The sequence below is a fragment of the Meles meles genome, chromosome 8 (genome assembly GCF_922984935.1).
Source record: "Meles meles chromosome 8, mMelMel3.1 paternal haplotype, whole genome shotgun sequence".
NCBI classification, from domain to species: Eukaryota; Metazoa; Chordata; class Mammalia; order Carnivora; family Mustelidae; genus Meles; species Meles meles.
Genome location: NC_060073.1, coordinates 57,361,345 through 57,379,928, shown reverse-complemented (window position 1 = coordinate 57,379,928; position 18,584 = coordinate 57,361,345). Strand labels below are relative to the sequence as shown.

General features: G+C 40.1%; 3 protein-coding genes across 3 annotated transcripts; all 3 read right to left on the bottom strand.

Annotated features, from left to right (window-relative positions):
• Nucleotides 1-243: 243 nt before the first annotated feature.
• On the bottom strand, nucleotides 244-1,191 carry LOC123949847 (olfactory receptor 51V1). Its single transcript, XM_046017518.1, has one exon. It carries the CDS (start codon nucleotides 1,186-1,188, stop codon nucleotides 244-246), a length of 945 nt encoding a protein of 314 aa, XP_045873474.1. The 5' UTR covers nucleotides 1,189-1,191.
• Nucleotides 1,192-12,755: 11,564 nt separating this feature from the next.
• LOC123949264 (hemoglobin subunit beta-like) lies at nucleotides 12,756-13,944 on the bottom strand. The gene is made up of 3 exons (XM_046016643.1): nucleotides 13,845-13,944; nucleotides 13,493-13,715; nucleotides 12,756-12,884 (listed from the first exon to the last, which is right to left on the bottom strand). The coding sequence occupies exons 1-3, from the start codon at nucleotides 13,934-13,936 to the stop codon at nucleotides 12,756-12,758; spliced, it is 444 nt and encodes a 147-aa protein (XP_045872599.1). The 5' UTR covers nucleotides 13,937-13,944.
• Nucleotides 13,945-15,375: 1,431 nt separating this feature from the next.
• Nucleotides 15,376-16,990, bottom strand: LOC123949263 (hemoglobin subunit beta). Its single transcript, XM_046016642.1, has 3 exons — nucleotides 16,844-16,990; nucleotides 16,492-16,714; nucleotides 15,376-15,630 (listed from the first exon to the last, which is right to left on the bottom strand). Exons 1-3 carry the CDS (start codon nucleotides 16,933-16,935, stop codon nucleotides 15,502-15,504), a joined length of 444 nt encoding a protein of 147 aa, XP_045872598.1. The 5' UTR covers nucleotides 16,936-16,990; the 3' UTR covers nucleotides 15,376-15,501.
• Nucleotides 16,991-18,584: the final 1,594 nt, after the last annotated feature.

Here is an 18,584-nt window from a genome sequence, read left to right as displayed (position 1 = left end):
ATTTATGAAATATTTCAGATGAAGTCTCCCACCTCCAGCCCTATGAACAATTCACTTGCCAAACACAAGTTAAAATGGAACTTGTTTGTAGGTGATTCTCTGGAATTATGTTTAAATGTGTTTCAAAATCAAGAATTATAGACTCTGAGCTAGAGCTCTAATCCCAATAAAATTCATTTTTTGGTATTATATAATGTGTGTTAATTGTTGTTGCTGTTTTGTTCTTTAAAAGACCTGAGCATCTCAATATATTTTCAGAGAAAAGAGTCTGAGCATTCTGCTTCGAATCTGCTGGGTCTTGACACTGTAGATGATGGGGTTCATCAAAGGTGGGAAAAGGATGTAGATGTTGCCCATAAGGACATGGATCACAGGGGAGAGATGCTTGCCAAAACGGTGCACCATTGTTAGGCTAATGATAGGGATGTAGAACACCAGAACAGCACAAATGTGGGAGATGCAGGTCTGCAATGATTTATGCCGCTCCTCCTGAGAGGCAATTGCCAGGACTGCCCTAAGAATCAGCACATAGGAGTAGAGGATCAGAACAACATCAAACAACAGTGTGAAAATGACCAGCATCAGGGCATAGTAGCTATTAAACCTGATGTCTGAGCAAGCTAGGCGGAGAAGGTCCTGGTGCAGGCAGAATGAGTGAGACAGGATGTGGGAACGGCAATAATGGAAAAATTTCAGATTGATGATGGGGGGTGTAATAAAGAAGAAACTCCTAGCTACTGTGGTGAGCCCAATTTTGAAAATCCTGGAATTAGTCAGAATGGAGGAATAACGCAGTGGATAGCAAATAGCGATATACCTATCAAAGGCCATAGTAAGGAGGACAGAGGACTCCATGAAGGATAGACCATGGATGAAGTAGGACTGGGCAATGCAGGAATCCAGGCTGATTTCTTGAATGAACCCCCACAGAATGCCCAGTACCGTGTGCACTGTTGACAGCCCTATAGATAGGTCAGTGAGCGCCAGCATGGCCAGAAAGTAGAACATGGGCTGGTGCAGGCTGGGCTCAGTCCGGATCACATGCAACACCATGCAATTGCCCCAAAACACCAAGGTGTAGATGGTGAAGAAAGGAATGGAGATCCAGGGATATTGTTGCTCCAGGCCCAAAAATGCAGTGAGAACGAAGGTGGAAGAATTCACGCTAGGGCTTCTCAAAGTGATCATTCTGGCACTGGGACACTTCTTCCAGGCAGCAAGAAAGTATTGTAGTGGTGGATATTAAGGATGGCATATATTGCATGGAGCACTGGGTGTGGTGCATAAACAATGAATCTTGGAATACTGAAAAAATTAAATTAAAAAAAAGCAAAAAAAAAAAAAAGGAAAGGAAATGCTCCAATTTCAGATGAGTTAGGTCAAGTTTCTAAGCAAATAAAATTATGCTTAAAGTTAACTAAGTGTAGGAAATATTAGCCAAGCAACTCTGTTCTTTAGAGATGTATTATCTGCTGTCTGGAAGAGAATAGTGTCCTCCCGATATCATTTCAGAGCTGTTATTCATCCTCTGGCAGGTGCACGGATGTTCTTAGAAGACACAAGTGAAAATGAATAGAATAAAAGAGGAAGCTATTTTCGAGAGAGGATATGCTGCCTGGGATACTTTCTCGGAGATTCTGTTCAAAAGCACAGCTGTAAAATTGAGAGATGAGGTTCTCAAAGTAATTATTAGTTTCCTCCCCTCCAATTCATTAAACGAAGAGTGAGATTTAGCATTTAAGTATCCCAAATCTATTTATAAACAGTCACCGTGTACCCATAATTTTCCATTTTCTGCTGTCTCCAAGTGAATTTTTCCTCCAAACAGTCCTTAGACATTCCTGTGTTGTTCCACCCCAGACGACACAGCCAACAAGTGCTTTTTTTCTCTGCAGTGAAAAGCAGAGAGGAATATTTATGCATGAGATCTTTAGTGAGTGATCTCCCATGAGAGCTCTCACGCTGAGATGTTCAGCTTACCTGCGCCCTTGTAACAGGGACCCTTGGGCTGAAGACTCTCGGGTTCTGACATCAGCCTAGTGTTCTCCCCCCACTTATTCACTCATTGAATCAGTACATTCAATATTTATCTAATATACATTTATTGAAGGGGTGAGCGATTTTTTTCTCTTCCTTAGAATCTATCATTCTAAAGATCAAAAGGAAGGCCATGTGGTACATAAACAATGAATTCTGGTACACTAAGAATAAATTTAATTTAATTTAATTCAATTTAAAAAATAATAATAATAATTTTTTTTTAAAGGAAGGCCAATATGACATAGTTAAGTCCAGAATTTTAAATAGCCTCCTTGCAATAGCATTAATTGTCTTCTTCCACACATTGTTTTCCTGCTTGGGGTTCTGGCCCTGGGAGTCATCATAAAAGGGTTAAAGGCTCAAGTAGGCAGAGAGGCAGGCAGAGACAGAAGGAAGCAGGTTCCCCGCTAAGCAGAGAGCCCAACGCAACGCCGGCCTCCATCCCAGGACCCTGGGATCAGGACCTGAGCCGAAGGCAGAGGCTTCAACCCACTGAGCCACCCAGGTGCCCTGTAGGCAGGTGTTTTAAAGTCTACACTGCTTTTATGTTTCATTTCATCCTTCCAACATGTTCAGTTAGCTTCAGATTCTGGCTTCCTCTTGTGACCTATTCCTCATCTTTGTTATCTTAGCGCACCAGGCAGCCCTCAGGCCACCCGCCTTCTGAATTCACCCTCTATCAGACACTATCAGACCCCTTTTGGAATCCCCTCCTCCATGGTTTCTTGCCCTGAGCCCCTCTCCATGTGAAATAATTTAGCCCACTATTTTTATTTGTCTCCTTCCTTGAATGATTGGAGTCTTTACCTTTTGAAGAAAAATACATATGCCTTGATCACTTCTTTTCTATCTCAATTGAGTTTTCCTGTCTCAGAGTCTTTGTTCTTTATCCTCTCTGCCTAGAATTATCTACTCCAAGTACTTTGCACAAAGCCTCCTTTCATCATTCAGGGTTTTACCAGGTGAAGAAGTTCAATGTAGCTTCGTCAGAGGAATTCTTGTAACCCCACCATGAGTGCCCCCATTCTCTCCAATAAATTACTCTCCTGAAAATACCCTGCTTTGTGTTTATACCACTTCTCATATGCTGGTTTCGCATGAGATCTACTGGAAGCTCTAGAAAACCAGGTGCCATGTCTGGTTTTTGCTCACAGAAATGCAAAGTGAGGTTTAGCATGGAGTGGGCATTTTTCAAATAATTATTGAATTACTGGAATACTCTATGAATTCAAGCTGTACAATTACAATGGTATAAAACAAGTTAAAGCAAATGCATTGTTAAAAAAAAAATACCCTGAAGGGGCGCCTGGGTGACTCAGTGGGTTAAGCCTCTGCCTTCTGCTCAGGTCATGATCTCAGGGTCCTGGGATCAAACCGTATGGGACTCTCTGCTCAGTCAGGAGCCCGCTTCCCCTCTCTCTCTCTGCCTGCCTCTCTGCCTACTTGTGATCTCTCTCTCTCTCTGTGTCAAATAAATAAAATCTTAAAAAAAAAAAATACCATGAAATATCAACCCTTGTATCTTAAAGTAACACATCTGATCTTTGTTGGCCACATGATACCAAACATTGTCCTCCTATACAAAGTTCACATGACACATAGAACAGATGCTGCCTTAGGCATTCCTGCTGACCTTGGACACAACACCCGGACTCCAGATATGATTCCTATCCTCACAGTCTGACCCAGACATGGAGTTTTGGCCCTGGAATGAGGACAAAAGATTCAAATATTTTGTGAATATAGGCATGCTCTCTTACAAGCTTTGTCTCATAGAAGCTTTTTCAGCCTAGCCACAAAGGTTACAGGTGCTGCCTCAGAGAATAACAGCCTTTTAGCAATAAAAGAGCAACAAATATTGGAGATTGTTTCTAAATTCTGTTTTGAGATAGGATGGGAATCAGGACAGGATCGTGTTGATGAGAAGAACAAGTGACCATTTCAGGAGGGTAGTAGTCACATATGTCGGATGCACAATATGGTCCATTTGTGCTGAAAGGGAAAAAACATAGAACATCATTTCCCAAAACATCATGCTATGTGATGCACCCTCCCTGTCAGTGTGCATAGTATTTCTTTCTGAATTTCTAGCAACCAGAGGAATGCCTGGCATGACATAGATAAGTAGTGAGGACACACAGCAGTCAGCTAGAGTCTGGCATTCTCTCTCTGCGCTTTGTCTGGAATGTGGATTTGGAAAGCATATTTGTGATCAGATTAAACAGATCATTCTTTCAGAGGAATCTTTCCTTACATCCTCCAGTTCAAACTGGCATCCATGTTCAGGCATCTCTGTCTTTTTTTTCTATTCTTTGGACACGATCCTCTGATTACTTCCTGCCTCCTTCAGATTAGGTAGGGTAATGACCAAGAGTCCTTATTTACCCTAAAGGCCTAGAGGAGGAGTGTTGGATGCAAAAGTTACATTCTTTTTTTTTTTCCCCATTTTATTTATTTTTTCAGCGTAACAGTATTCATTCTTTTTGCACAACACCCAGTGCTCCATGCAAAACGTGCCCTCCCCATTACCCACCACCTGTTTCCCCAACCTCCCACCCCTGACCCTTCAAAACCCTCAGGTTGCCCCAACCTCCCACCCCTGACCCTTCAAAAGTTACATTCTTTATCATTATATTGAATAAAAAATATTTCTGTTAGCCAGAATAGTCCAGGTTTTTGCTTGTCTACTGGTATCATTATTTAATGACATCTACACGCAACCTGCTTTGGTCAATAAATTGGAGGATCTCTCTCTTGACCACGTAGTTCGGCTAACGGTCCCATCTGGACACCAGCAGGGGGCAGAAGAAGCCCATTGAATTTTCACCTCCTTAAGGGGGCATAAGCTGCTTTGCTTTACAGCTGGTAAGTTTAAGTGAGGCCACGCAGTTCAGAGTCCTGGTTCAGCTGAAGAGATTAGAACCTTCTATAACACTAGTACAAAAATTTGGTGTTCAGACGTTCTCAGCATGTTAGCATTGGTATCAACTTTTCCACCACAAACCCAGTATGGGCTTAAAACCCCAGATTATAGGAATGGTGACTATTATTAATTTTGTAAATGTTCTCATTATTAAGTATTACTTGTGCATCTATTCTTACTATGTATTTTGCTTATTAGTTTACATAAGATGACTATAAATAATACTTCCACCATGACTCAAACACTGAAAAATGATTGTGCATAATTTAGAACCATGATAAAAAGTTCTATTATATGGTACATCTGTTTAACTGTAGTCATGTGGGTATCTGAGAAGGTTCCATTAGGATTTATATTGTTGTATTGTTCTATGGCCTAGAGGATCTCCATCAAGGAAATGTATCTATTTTAATACATTTTCTACATTTCAGACAAAGTCAGACAACTGATAAAATCCAGACAGAATAAGATGTTAAACCCTGAGTAAAAGATTTAAACTAAGCAGGAAAGTGCAAATGGGAAGTAAATCTAACTTTAATGATACAAGAGTAAGGAGCTAAAGTTTCGAGGATAAATACTTGAAGTGTTACACATATTTTAAACTGTGCCCTAGAAATTACAGGATAGACCAAGAGTATCTCACTCAGCCCCTTCCTTTTCAAGATGAAGAAACTTGCAGGGTCCTTATAGGAAATGCAGGGCTGGAATATACACTGCTAGGCTCCTGCTGTTCTACAGAGCATTTGGATGTCTTCAGTGTGGCCACCAGAATCACCCTCTTCCTTACTGCTCTTGTTCTCTCATCTTCACTTGTGAAGAAGAACAGCTTGGTCAGCAATAATATATATATATATATATATATATATATATATATATATATATTTATAAATATATATATATATATATTTATATATATATATATACTGCCATATTAAATCAGCAAGACCTTCAAAAGAGACCTACAAAACCAGTGGGTATTATACAGATTTATAGTTAGATCTAAAATTAAGGTTTATTAATGGTAATGTATGTTACCATGATCATCATACCTTGCCTGTTAACTTACTTTCATGTAACCACCAGTTTGTTCTCTATAATTAACAATCTGGTTTCTTTTTCATTTTTGTTTATATTTTCTTCTTTGTTTGTTTTGTATCTTAAATTTCACATGTGAGTGAAACCATATAGTATTTTTCTTTCACTGACTGACTTATTTCTTTTAACATTATACCCTCTAGATCCATCATAGTTTTTGCAAATAGTAAGATTTCATTCTTTTTTTTTTTAAGATTTTATTTTATTTATTTATTTGAGAGAAAGAACTGGAGAGAGTGAGTAATCACTATTGGGGGGACAGAGGGAGAGAGAGAAGCAGGCTCCATGCTGAGCAGGGAACACAATGTGGAGTTTGATCCCAGGACCTAAGGATCATGATCTGAGCTAAAAGCAGATGCATATCCAACTGAGTGACCCAGGTGCCCCAAGATTTCATTCTTCTTTATGCTTAGTAATATTCCACTATATATATATGTATATGAAATATATATAAAAGAATATGTGAGATATATATCATATACATATGATATATATGTATAAGAATATGTGAGATATCTCTCACATATTCTTAATCCATTAATCTATTTATGGATACTTGGATTGCTTCTATAGCTTGACTGTTGTAAATAATGCTGTGTTAAACATAGAGGTACCTGTATCTTTTTGAATTAGTGTTTTCAAAGTCATTGGGTAAATAACAAGTTGTGGAATTATTGGATCATATGGCATTCCTATTTTTAATTTTTTGAGGAATCTCCAACTGTTTTCCACAGTGGCTGTGCCAGTCTGCATTCCCACCAACAGTGCATGATAGTTCCTATTTCTCCACAGCCTCTTTAATATTTGTTTCTTGTGCTTTTCTTTTTCTGACTGGTGAATTACTCTGGATTTGATGTGTATTTCCCTGATGGTAAGTGATGATGAACATCTTTTCATGTGTCTGTTGGCCATTTGTATGTCTTCCTTGGAGAAATGCCTGTTTAGCCTTCTGTCCATTTTTTTATTATTATTATTATTATTATTATTTGGGGTTTTTGGTGTTGAGTTTTGTTAGTTTTTTCTGTATTTTCGATACAATTCCTTTATCAGATATGTCATTTGCAAATATCTTCTCTCATTCCATAGGTTGTTTTTAGTTTTGTTGATTGTTTCCTTTACTGTGCAGAAGCTTTTTATTTTGATGTAGTCAATAGTTTCTTTTTGTTTCTCTTGCTTGAGGAGCCATGTCTAGAAAAATTTGTTGTGGTTGATATTAGAGAAATTACTGCCTATGATCTTCTTTTTTATGGTTTCAGGTCTCACATTTAAGTCCTTAATCCACTTTGGGTTTATTTTTGTATATGGTGTAAGAAAGTGGTCCTTTTTCATCCTTTTGCATATGGATGTCCAGTTTCTCCAACGCTTTTTATTGGAGAGACTGTCTTTTTCCCATTGCATATTCTGATCTCCTTTGTTGACAATTAATTGACCATATAATCATGGGTTTATGTCTGGGCTTTCTATTCTGTTCCATTGATCTATGTGCTTATTTTTGTGCCAGTAACATACTGATTCGATTACTATGGCTTTGTAGTATATCTTGAAACCTGAGATTGTTAGACATCTAACAAAAAAAGAAGAACATTGTTGTTCTTCTTTTTCAAGATTGTTTAGCTATTTGGGATCTTCTGTGGTTCCATACAAATTTTATGATTATTTGTTCTAGTTCTGTGAAAAATGCGGGTTTTCTTTTTTATAGGGATTTCAGTAAATGTGTAGATTGCTTTGGGTAGTTTGGCAATTTTAACAATATTTGTTCTTTGAATCCATGAGCATGAAATGTCTTTCCATTTGTGATCTCTTCTAACTTCTACTTTTTTTTTTTGAGGGCAAAGATATTATTTTTTACCTTTAAGACCTAAGACAGAAGTTTATATTTAACAGAGAGGAAGTCTATAACTGCTTGCTGAATAAAACCAAATAAAAAAATAAGCCAAACAGAGAAAGACAATTATCATATGGTTTCACTCATATATGGAATATAAGGAATAATGCAGAGAACCATAGGGGAACGAAGGGAAAACTGAATGGGAAGAAATCAGAGAAGGAGACAAATCTTGAGTGCCTCTGGACTCAGGGAAATAAACCGATTGGAGAAGGGAGGGAGGGTGCGGGAATGGGGTAACTGAGTGATGAGTGTTAAGGAGGGCATGTGTTGTGATGAACACTGGGTGTTATACGCAGCTAATGAGTCTTTGAACACTACATCCCAAAACTAATGATGTACTTATGTTGGGTAATTGAACATAATAATAATAATAAAAACTAAATCAAAAAAAGAATTGTGAGTCACCAAATTACTTCAGCGATGCACATACAGGAACACTTAAAGACTCACAGTTAGGTGTGTAATTGTGTGTTTTCCATGGGTGATCTGATATGAGAAAAACAGAAGAAAGAGAAGATAGAGAAGAGATGGGGCAATATCATACCAACTTACTAGCAGGCCAGATGAAACTTCTAGCAATTCTTTTAATTATATTTAGCAAAGAAAGAAGTAGTCATTCTTTAGCTGAGAACACTTAGGAAAGAATCCTATCAAACCCTGCTTTTTCACCAACCTCAGTTGACTGATTGTTTGTTTCTTTGTTGTTTCCAGAATACTCCTTGGCTTCCAAAGCCCCTTTGGTGGATGTCTCCTTTGCCTCCTTACACACTGAGTTATAGCTGGATACATGGTTGGTAGAGTCTTCAAGAGAATAGGTAGTTCATCCAAAGTCCAAAGTCTGAAGAAGATAAACAAGATCTTTAGGTGTGTGTCATTTCAAAATCTGAGAAGTTATGAGAGGCCCAAGAAGCCACTGGAAAATGTTTCTGGGCACTCAGGGGGGTGTAGACATCTTTTCGAGTATTTCAGTAGCATTGCTTCTATGTTCTTACTTCTATTACTATGGCAATACTCAACAACAGTAAAATATAAAGGAGACCATCAGATGAACTATCTATCTGCCAATTGACTTGCATTTTTATATTGATTAATGATGTCTCTATTTGTTTCTGTTTATTTCAATGGGATTTTTTTCAAACCCCTTCATATTCAATTATTTTTCACTTCTTATTTGACTTACCAGTTCTCAAAACTTTGACATACAAATGACAAATGTTTCCCTAACTTGTTGATTCCAGATACATGTAACAATCCAACTTTCATCTGGACCGGATTCCTGTTAATATTGCTGCCTTGATACTATTCAGGTCCCTAAAAATAAGGCTCAAAAAATCCCTAGTGCTCAATATTTCTCTCTCAGCTTAAGACCTTTAGGATTTAGGAAGAGACATTAAATGAGTTAACTCACTCTTTGTGAATCATCACCTGGCATGAAATTTTGTGAAAAATAAAAATAGGGAAGTCATATTTTATAACTCTTCTGTGTCAGGTGGTGCCTGACATCATGTCTGGTCTTTCATATTCCATGGTAGACCTCCCAAGTTCCCACTGACAAGATTTACAGAATTGAAATGGCCCACTGCTGGGTCTCCATCCCTGTTTGCTAGGTGTACCTAGCATCAGTCCTGGGCAAAGCCACTGTCATTTGCATTGTCCACACAGACTCGTCTTTGAGCCAGCCCATGTGCTACTTTCTGGTTAAGCTGGCAGGAACTGACTGGGGTCTTTGTTGATCACAGTATTACCCAACAACTGAGACAGCTATGGCTAAATTTTGTAAGTATAATTTATGTCCCTGTGTTTTCCACCTCCATGTTGTCCATATCCTGCTTTCATGGAGTCAGTCATGCCTTTTGCTATGGCATCTGATTGCTTTGTGGCCATCCCTAACCTTCTGAGATATCTCTCAGTGCTCCTCAACAACCAGGTAGTGAAGATTGTAGTGTTTGGTGGATTCCTAGGGCATTCTTCACATTCCTCATGGCTTGCATCTCTTTGGTTTTTCCCACTGCCATGACAATATCCTTTCTCACTCTTACTGTCTAACCAGGATATGAACCAATTTCCCTGCTCTGTCTCATGGATCAACAGCCTCTAGGCTTTGTTGGTCATCTTCCTTTACATGGGTCCAGAATTCCTTTTAATAGTGCTTTCTTATATTCTGATTCTCAGATCTGCAATAGCCATTGCCTCCTATAGAGAGCCACTCAAAGCTCTCCCACCAGTGTGCGTCTCACATTCTGACAGCCCTGTTACTTTATGTCCCTGTGCGAGGCCCTTCCATTATTCACAAGTTTGCAAGGCATTCCTTTTCCTTCATCCATATCATCACAGGAAGATGTCCATCTTCTTCTTACCACTGATGAACCCCATCATTAATGGCATCAAGACTGACTGGATCCACTGAACCACTATCAAAGTGTTCTGTCTGAAATAGATAGAAATCTTGTGTGTTCTCAACCAGTTAATTCCCCACCAGCTGGATTAGTTGTGACAAAAATCTCAGTTCTTGTTCATTTCTAATGTCAACCCCTCACAGGTATCTGAGTAACCCCTTTCTCTTTAAGTTGTAAGTAAAATTAGTTTACTTGAACATAGTAAATGTATTCATTTTAATAGCACCCAGAGACAAACAACCAGAAAATAAAAATCAGTCCTAGAAAAGAAATCAGTAACTTTGTAAAGCAAGTTGCAGAAAGAAGAATAATTTGGGAGAGACTCTGCCTCTTACCCATTTTATGAATGTGAATACCTGAGATTGTTCTGTACTGTTTGAAGGCTATTAAAGTGAGACACTGCTTTCCATGATGCTACATGACTTTCAAACAAGAATGGTAATCTCTAAGAATGACATACACAGGCTGTGTAGTCTGTCCCTCTCTTTCATCCTTCTCTACCTCATGCTAATGTTAGTGGTGAAATAGAACAACAGCCAGATAGTACTGAATTTTGCCAGAGGTGGGCATTTACCTCTTGGAGACACTATTCCTCTGACCAAATAGCTCTAAAGTGATGCTTATTGATTTGTTAATTAATAATGTCTACTGACCCTTTCCCAATATTGATGTTACATATTTTATATTATGGATAATTAAAAGAAGCAAAAGCAGGAAGGGAACACTTGAGAATTTGGATGGTAAGAGACAAAATCTAGCAATACAAGTGAAAACTGGAGTTACATATCTGATGGAGTTTGTTTCTATAATAAATCCATCTTTAGCTTAAATAATTTTGCACAATTCTGCTTAAAAAGAGTTCTCTTCTAATAGAATCCTCACCAAATTATAGAATCTGGGCCATTTAATATTATTAGTGTTTCCCATCCATCTTCAGGCCCTTCATTGACCTGCTGGACCATCCTTATCCCTGCCTGCCCACTACCCCACATCATTCTGATTCCCAGAAGCCATGTGTAGCCTGTTTTCTCTTAGATGCTTACATGACCCTTCTTTCCATTTTACTTTTATGTCTTCATTTTTCAATACCAATCCTCATTGTATCCAGATCTGCAAGGCCTTTGCTCTCCTATGGTTTCTCTGCATATAAAGTCCTAACACTCAGGTCAATATCAAATGTGAAGGCCCTTTCAGCGGATAACCAAAGCTGTCACCAAGGCACACTTCTGGCTCCCCTCTGATCCTGAAGGCTTAGAAAATTCTCATTTATGTATTTATAAAGATACCTTGTGTGCATCTCCGTTCTGAGTTTGGATGAAGATCTATATTAATTTAATTAATCAATTAATTTCTTTACTAGTGGCAGTATTTTCATGGTCTTTCTAATTATATTCAGAACCAGAATGTTTGAGGGGACAAAGATCACTTTAAGGTCATTTTATCTCCAGCATCTAGCATCCACATAAGTGGCCTTTGACTGAAGGAATGAAATCAGGGTATGTTGCTGTTGACAACACTGTACTAATAACAAGAAGACAGAGTAGACATCAGAGGCATCAAAAAGAGGTGGAGGTGGGAGCAGGCCTCCAATCACTTCCTGGCTATACATGCTAAAGCATTTTCAGAAGAGGATGCCATTTGGTGTAAACTCATGATGAGATTGCAAGATAGCAGTGAATATCAAGCTGCCAAAAGTTCCTTTTCAAATTTGCCTTAGTCAAATATTGAACAAAATATTACCAGTTACTTCAATGCAGACCATGAAAGGCACTAAGGAAGAGCCAGTGAAACTCCCTCTCCTGCTATGTGGGAACTTCATGCTGGTCTCCGCTGTAAGAGGATGGAGGGAACCAAGATAAGAGTGATGGGGAGGATGAGTAAGGGGACAGCAAAACTTGAAGGAAAATCAGAAAGCAACAGTGGTTGGTGTCTTCAGGCAGAAGAGCTTAGTGGATTGATGGTTATGAGGTTCTGGACAACTGGAGAGAGGGAGGACTTATAAAAGGAAAGCTAAATAAATATTTGATTTAAATAAATGATAGGAAAAGTCTAGATCCCAAATCAAGCCACAACCTGAATCTTTTTCTAAGAGAAAGTCAAAATTGTCTGCAGGGTCTGTTTCCCACATATTTGACTATTTACAACCTCTCCTTTCATGGAGTCCAAAATATAGATATATTTTCCCAAGATCTGAACTAACCCCTCATTTCTTTATGTCTTAAACTCCTTGCCCTCCCATGTCCTGAACAATTCCAGTGAAAGACACAGGGATAATTTAAACACACCAGTGCAATGAAAAGAAATGTTCTTTATTAGGCAAAAGCCAGATACTCAAAGCACTTCACAATTTCCCCAGTTCAGGTGTTGGGTTCTGGGGACCAAGGGACTATTCCTGGAAAACAGGAAAGGGAGCTTAGTGGTATTTGTGGGCCATGGCATTGGCCACACCAGTCAGCACCTTCTGAAAGATAGCCTGCACCTGTGGAGTAAATTCCTTGCCAAAGTGGCGGGCCAGCACACACACCAGCACATTGCCCAGGAGCTGTGGGGAGGAGACAAGAGACATGAGCCTGGTTAGCCAACAGACTCAGCTGAGACTTAGCATTTTCCAGCCCCATCCACAACCCCAAGCTGTGCCCCTAGAATATAAGTAGAAAGAGAGCTGGATCTCGGATGTTATTCTCTATGTGACTCCAACCATATCAGCCTGATTTTACATTTAGAAATGTTTCTCTCCTTCTGCCTTAATCCCAAGCTTAAATTATTATGGTTATTCTTCCTACCTAGGCAAAGAAGCAATCAGATTTTATCCTCCTTATTTTCAAAGGAAGAGACAATGGAAAAGGTATTAGAAAAAAATGATTTGGAATGGATTAAAAAGCACTTTGTAAAGAAACACTCGAAAGTTTAATCAGAACAATAAAGAAAACACATTGCAGTGAACAAAAAAAGAGAACAAGAGGAAACAATTGTGAGCAACAGGGTAAAAGGAAAAAAACAACAACACCATAGTCCTGAAGAGTCCATACTAATGCTATTAAAATACCTCCTTCCCACTGTAAACAACACCTAATGCCCATACTGTTTCTGAATACCATCAGCTTGACCTTAAAAAGGAAGAAGGAGAACATCAAGGATCCGCAGATTCACCTTGAAGTTCTCAGGATCCACATGAAGCTTGTCACAGTGCAGCTCACTGAGCTTAGCAAAGGCACCCTTGAGGTTGTCCAGATTCCTCAGGCCATTAATAAGGGAGTTCACTACTTTCTTGCCATGGGCCTTCACCTTGCGGTTGCTCATAATAGAATCAGGAGAGGACAGGTCCCCAAAGGAGTCAAAGAACCTCTGAGTCCAGGGGTAGACGACCAGCAGCCTGAGGGGTGACAACAGCACAGAGGGCAGAAGAGTCAGAGCCTGTCAGAAACCCAGAGAACTGAGCTATTTCCACCAGCCCAGCATCAATTCATTTACCATCAGTCTGCTTTGCCATTTGGAGACCAACCTGCCCAGGGCCTCACCACCAACTTCGTCCATGTTCACCTTCCCCCACAGGGGGATGACAGCAGCCTTCTCTTTAGCGGTCAGATGCACCATGGTGTCTGTTGGTGGTTACTAGGGAACATGGCTGTGTCAAAAACAAGTGGAAGCAGCTGCTGGCCCTGCTCTTCCTTTTGTGCCCAGCCCTAACCTTGCCCTCCCTGTGGCTGTGAGATTGGCCCAGGACTGGGTGTGGTTCTGAGACTGCCATTCCTCTTCTTGGCAATTCTGACATTGGCTTATGAGTCTGAATTCAGACCTGCTGTCGTCTCTCTAGAAATCCCTAAGTCCCTTCAGCAATACAAATTGCTAAAAAAAAAAAAAAAATCATTCTCCTTGGCAACAATATTCTTACAATTTTGAATATCACAACCTAGTAATCTAACAGAGAGTATCTCGTCAACTTTCTCATGAAAGGCAAAGGACATTTTTCTCAAGTTAAATTTGAAACTGTACATCCTAGGATCAGAGTCTTGGCTTCAGTCTGGGAGCCTTTACAAATATACAAGATAATAGTTGATAAGACCAAATGTCCAACAGACTCTAAACAGAAAGCACATATATAATCAGTGTTTCCCTTTACTCCTTGCATACTGGAGCATCGACATCAAAGGACCTCTCTCCGATGGTCCCTGGTTCAGACTGTCCTTTAGTTACAGCAGTTCCAGAACAGAATAGTCACTCACTCACTCACTCATTTATTCATTCATTCACTCACCAACCACTTCAATTAATAAATATTCATCTTCTGCTTAGGAAGGAAAGTCCCAAGGCATGGTAGTCACGTTGGACATTTTGAAATAGGCAACAGTGTTTTTACAGCAGAGGGTATGAGTGTGAGAGAAAAGAAAAAATGTGAAAAATAGGAAGAGGGGAAGGGTTTGGAAAGATTTTCTTAGACAATGTTGGAAAGTGCTTTCAGGCCAGGGTACAAGGGATCACAAGTGACAGGTAAGCATGCAGTTTTTCTGAAATGGGACGGTGGGAGCAGGCATTATTTATGAACAAGTCTGGGGCAAGTAAAAGAGGGAGGATATTCCTCACAGCTGGCACACTTGATGCAGCAGGCTATTGCTGGCGACACTGCAGGCAAGGGAAACAGGGGAAAAGGAAACACAGCAATGCCTTGATGATTCATTATGTCTCTATTTGAGCACCATCTTTTTCACTAATTGCAAGAAACAGGTCAAAGCATTAGCCTGAGGGCTGTGTCTGAGATGGCAAGTCTTCCATAGAGCCCCTGTAATGCCAGTATTCTCTATATATTTACAACCTTCTTGACCATGTCTATGCTCTGGAGGGAGAAGTGTCAACCACTGGTGATGTGTATGGTGTATGGTGCCCTTCCATTCTAATTTCCCTGGACCTCTCAGAACAAGACAGGAAAACATCCTATCCGCAAACCCTCCGGGATGTGCCACACACCCAGACAAATAAAATAAAATAAAATAAAATAAAATAAAATAAAATAAAATAAGTGAAATGCATCAGGAAGATGAGCTGAAGGTTCTTTATTAGGCAGAAACCCTACCCTTGATGGTGGACTTTATTTCCCCCAGTTCAGAAGACAGAATTTAGGGAAACAGGGTCTTCCAGTGGTCACCAGGAAGCAGGCCAGGGTCTCAATGGTACTTGTGAGCCAGGGCATTGGCCACGCCGGCCACCACCTTCTGATAGGCAGCCTGCACCTGAGGGGTGAATTCCTTGCCGAAGTGGTGAGCCAGCACACACACCAGCACGTTGCCCAGGAGCTGTGGGGAAGACAGACATAGATATTGATGCATGATTAAGAGAGAAATCAAGCTGGGCTTCTGAGAAACTGAGCCAACCGTCATTTTATTTTCTGCCCACACTCCACACTCCAACCCAAACCGATCTTCAGGTTATCGCCATCAGAATAAATGAGTATATAAATATATATATATAATATTTTTATTATACATATACTTAATAATTAATTGATTAATTAGTATGGTGCTGGGATGTCTTTTAGAAACTACTCACTGCACTACTTCTCTACTTCTGGTCCATCATCCTCAGACATTTCCTTTCCTTCCCTTTCCATTGAATCTTGACTCTCTAAAAATGCACTTTTTCTTTTTTCTTCTTTAAATTCAATTAGCTAACATATAATACATCATTCATTTTTATGTAATTTTCAGTGACGCATTAGTTGCATATAACATCCTATGCTCATCACATCACATGCCCAATTACCCTTTAATTTTGAGACGACTTGTAGCCTCTACTTGGAGGAGCCCTTCCAATCCCCACATGGAGAGACAGAAAGAACTTTCCAAGCATGGAAGGAGAAGATGAGAGCTAGTGTGCATAATTTGGGTATTGAGTAGGGGAAGCAAGTTAGGGGGGAAAGAGAGGGGCAACAGTTTAGTAATTAAGTGAAGAGCTTGATGAAATAAAAGTTTGGGAGAAAGGAAACACTATGGAATACTGAAAGAAACATGACAGTATGTAAATTTTGACAAGCATTCCATGATGATACCTACTAAAGGAAGGTGGGGGGAGAAGAGGTAGGCAAAAGGTAGGCAAAAGAAGCAGAGTGAAAGACTAGAAAGCGCAAAGGAAGAAAACGGAGCATATCCTGGACTCACCTTGAAGTTCTCGGGATCCACGTGCAGCTTGTCGCAGTGCAGCTCACTGAGCTTAGCAAAGGTGCCCTTGAGGTTGTCCAGATTCTTCAGGCCCTCGCTAAAGGAGTTCAGCACCTTCTTGCCATGGGCCTTGACCTTGGGGTTGCCCATAACAGCATCAGGAGTGGACAGGTCCCCAAAGGAGTCAAAAAACCTCTGAGTCCAGGGGTAGACGACCAGCAGCCTGAGGGGTGACAACAGCACAGGGGGCAGAGGAGTCAGAGCCTGTCAGAAACCCAGGGGACTGAGCCATTTCTGCCAGCCCAGCTTCCATTCACTCTCTGTCAGCCTGCTTTGCCACTTGGATACCAACCTGCCCAGGGCCTCACCACCAACTTCATCCACGTTCACCTTGCCCCACAGGGAGGTGACGGCAGACTTCTCCTCAGCAGTCAGGTGCACCATGGTGTCTCCTTGCGGTTGCTAGTGAACACGGTTGTGTCAGAAGCAAGTATAAGGAGCAGCTGGCCCTGTTCTTCCTTTTATATCCAGCCCTGATCTTGCCCTCCCTGCAGCAGTGAGATTGGTCCAGGCCTGGGTGTGGTTCTGCAGGGTGAGGCATGAATGGTGAGTGCCATCCCTCTCCTTGGCAGTTCTGACACCTGCTTATGAGTCTGAATTCAGACCCTTTGTCTTCTTTCTCAGGATCTCTAGTTCCCATCTTAACAATAAAGTTGTTGCTAAAATCATTCTGTTTGGCAAACATAATCTTAACAATTTTGAGAATCACACCCTGGTAATCTCTTAGAGAGTGCTCTTCAGTTTTATTATTACACAACTGAAGAATCCCACGTCCAGAAAGTACAAGACACCCATGCACAGTGGTTCTACTTAAAAGCATATGGATGGATCTCCTCCTGTGTCTTCAGAATGAGCACAATAATTACAAGTATACCATGGATGGAAATTCAGATGCAGCTCTTTTTTTTTTTTAAGATTTTATTTACTTAGTTGACAGAGAGAGAAATCACAAGTAGGCAGAGAGAGGGGGAAGCAGGCTCTCCACCGAGCAGAGAGCCCAATGTGGGGCTCAATCCCAGGACCCTGAGATCATGATGAGCTGAAGGCAGAGACATAACCCACTGAGCCACCCAGGCACCCCCACAGTTCTAAGTATATCTTCCTTCTCTTAGTTTGGATTAAAGCATCCTAGGAAGAAAAAAAAAACATTCATTCATTTCTTTATTTAGTCATATAGTCAAACAAATGATGATTTGAAAATTGAATTACATATGAATCAAGAATGTCCTGTGAAATAAAAATTCTATCAGTTTTTGTGGAACCACAGATGAAAACATAGAAATTTCTTGACATACTAAGAAATAAAATAACACAAAAATCAATTATAAACCAAAATTATTGGTAACACTGAGGGAAGCAATGCTTTTAATTAACCCGAGACATTAAAAAATGTTTTTTTCCTGGAGTGATAGAGAAGCTTCTCTGTAACTTGAAATGAGGGGAAAGAAAGTAGAAAGGCATTCTGGCTTTGGCTCAGAATTTTTTCCCCTTAGACCACTAAGAATGCTATGTATGTAAGAATTTCTTTTATTCAAACTCATCACCTATAATATTATTTTCTCTACATATTTTTGTTTGCCTCAATCTTTTTTTACTAGCTTGTATCCTCCTATCCCTACAGCTTTTCTAATATCCCTCGCCTACATTTCTCTCCTGCATGTCATGTGTTCTGAAGACTAACTTCTTAGGCAAAGAAAAACCAGAGAGTTCTGCTCCTTACCAGTAAAAGATACCATAAGAAAAGCAAAATAAGTCAAGCAGAGAGAGTCAATTATCATATGGCTTTACTTACTTGTGGAGCATAAGGAATAACACGGAAGTCATTGGGAGATGGAGAGGAGAAGTGAGTTCGGGGAAACTGGAGGGGGAGACAAACCATGAGAGACTGTGGACGCTGAGAAACAACCTGAGGGTTTTGGAGGGGAGGGAGGTGGGGGGTTGGGTGAATCTGGTGGTGGGTATTATGGAGGGCACGTATTGCATGGAGCACTGGGGTGTGGTGTACAAACAATGAATTTTGGAACACTGAAAAT

Excerpts from the sequence above, each read along its gene's own strand:
- LOC123949847 (XM_046017518.1), bottom strand. The coding sequence starts at position 1,188 with ATGATCACTTTGAGAAGCCCTAGCGTGAATTCTTCCACCTTCGTTCTC.
- LOC123949263 (XM_046016642.1), bottom strand. The coding sequence starts at position 16,935 with ATGGTGCACCTGACTGCTGAGGAGAAGTCTGCCGTCACCTCCCTGTGG. Across the intron at positions 16,715-16,843 it reads GGTGGTGAGGCCCTGGGCAG|GCTGCTGGTCGTCTACCCCT; the intron begins GTTGGTATCCAA and ends GTCACCCCTCAG. Across the intron at positions 15,631-16,491 it reads TGGATCCCGAGAACTTCAAG|CTCCTGGGCAACGTGCTGGT; the intron begins GTGAGTCCAGGA and ends TCTTCCCCACAG.
- LOC123949264 (XM_046016643.1), bottom strand. The coding sequence starts at position 13,936 with ATGGTGCATCTGACCGCTAAAGAGAAGGCTGCTGTCATCCCCCTGTGG. Across the intron at positions 13,716-13,844 it reads GGTGGTGAGGCCCTGGGCAG|GCTGCTGGTCGTCTACCCCT; the intron begins GTTGGTCTCCAA and ends GTCACCCCTCAG. Across the intron at positions 12,885-13,492 it reads TGGATCCTGAGAACTTCAAG|CTCCTGGGCAATGTGCTGGT; the intron begins GTGAATCTGCGG and ends TCCTCCCCACAG.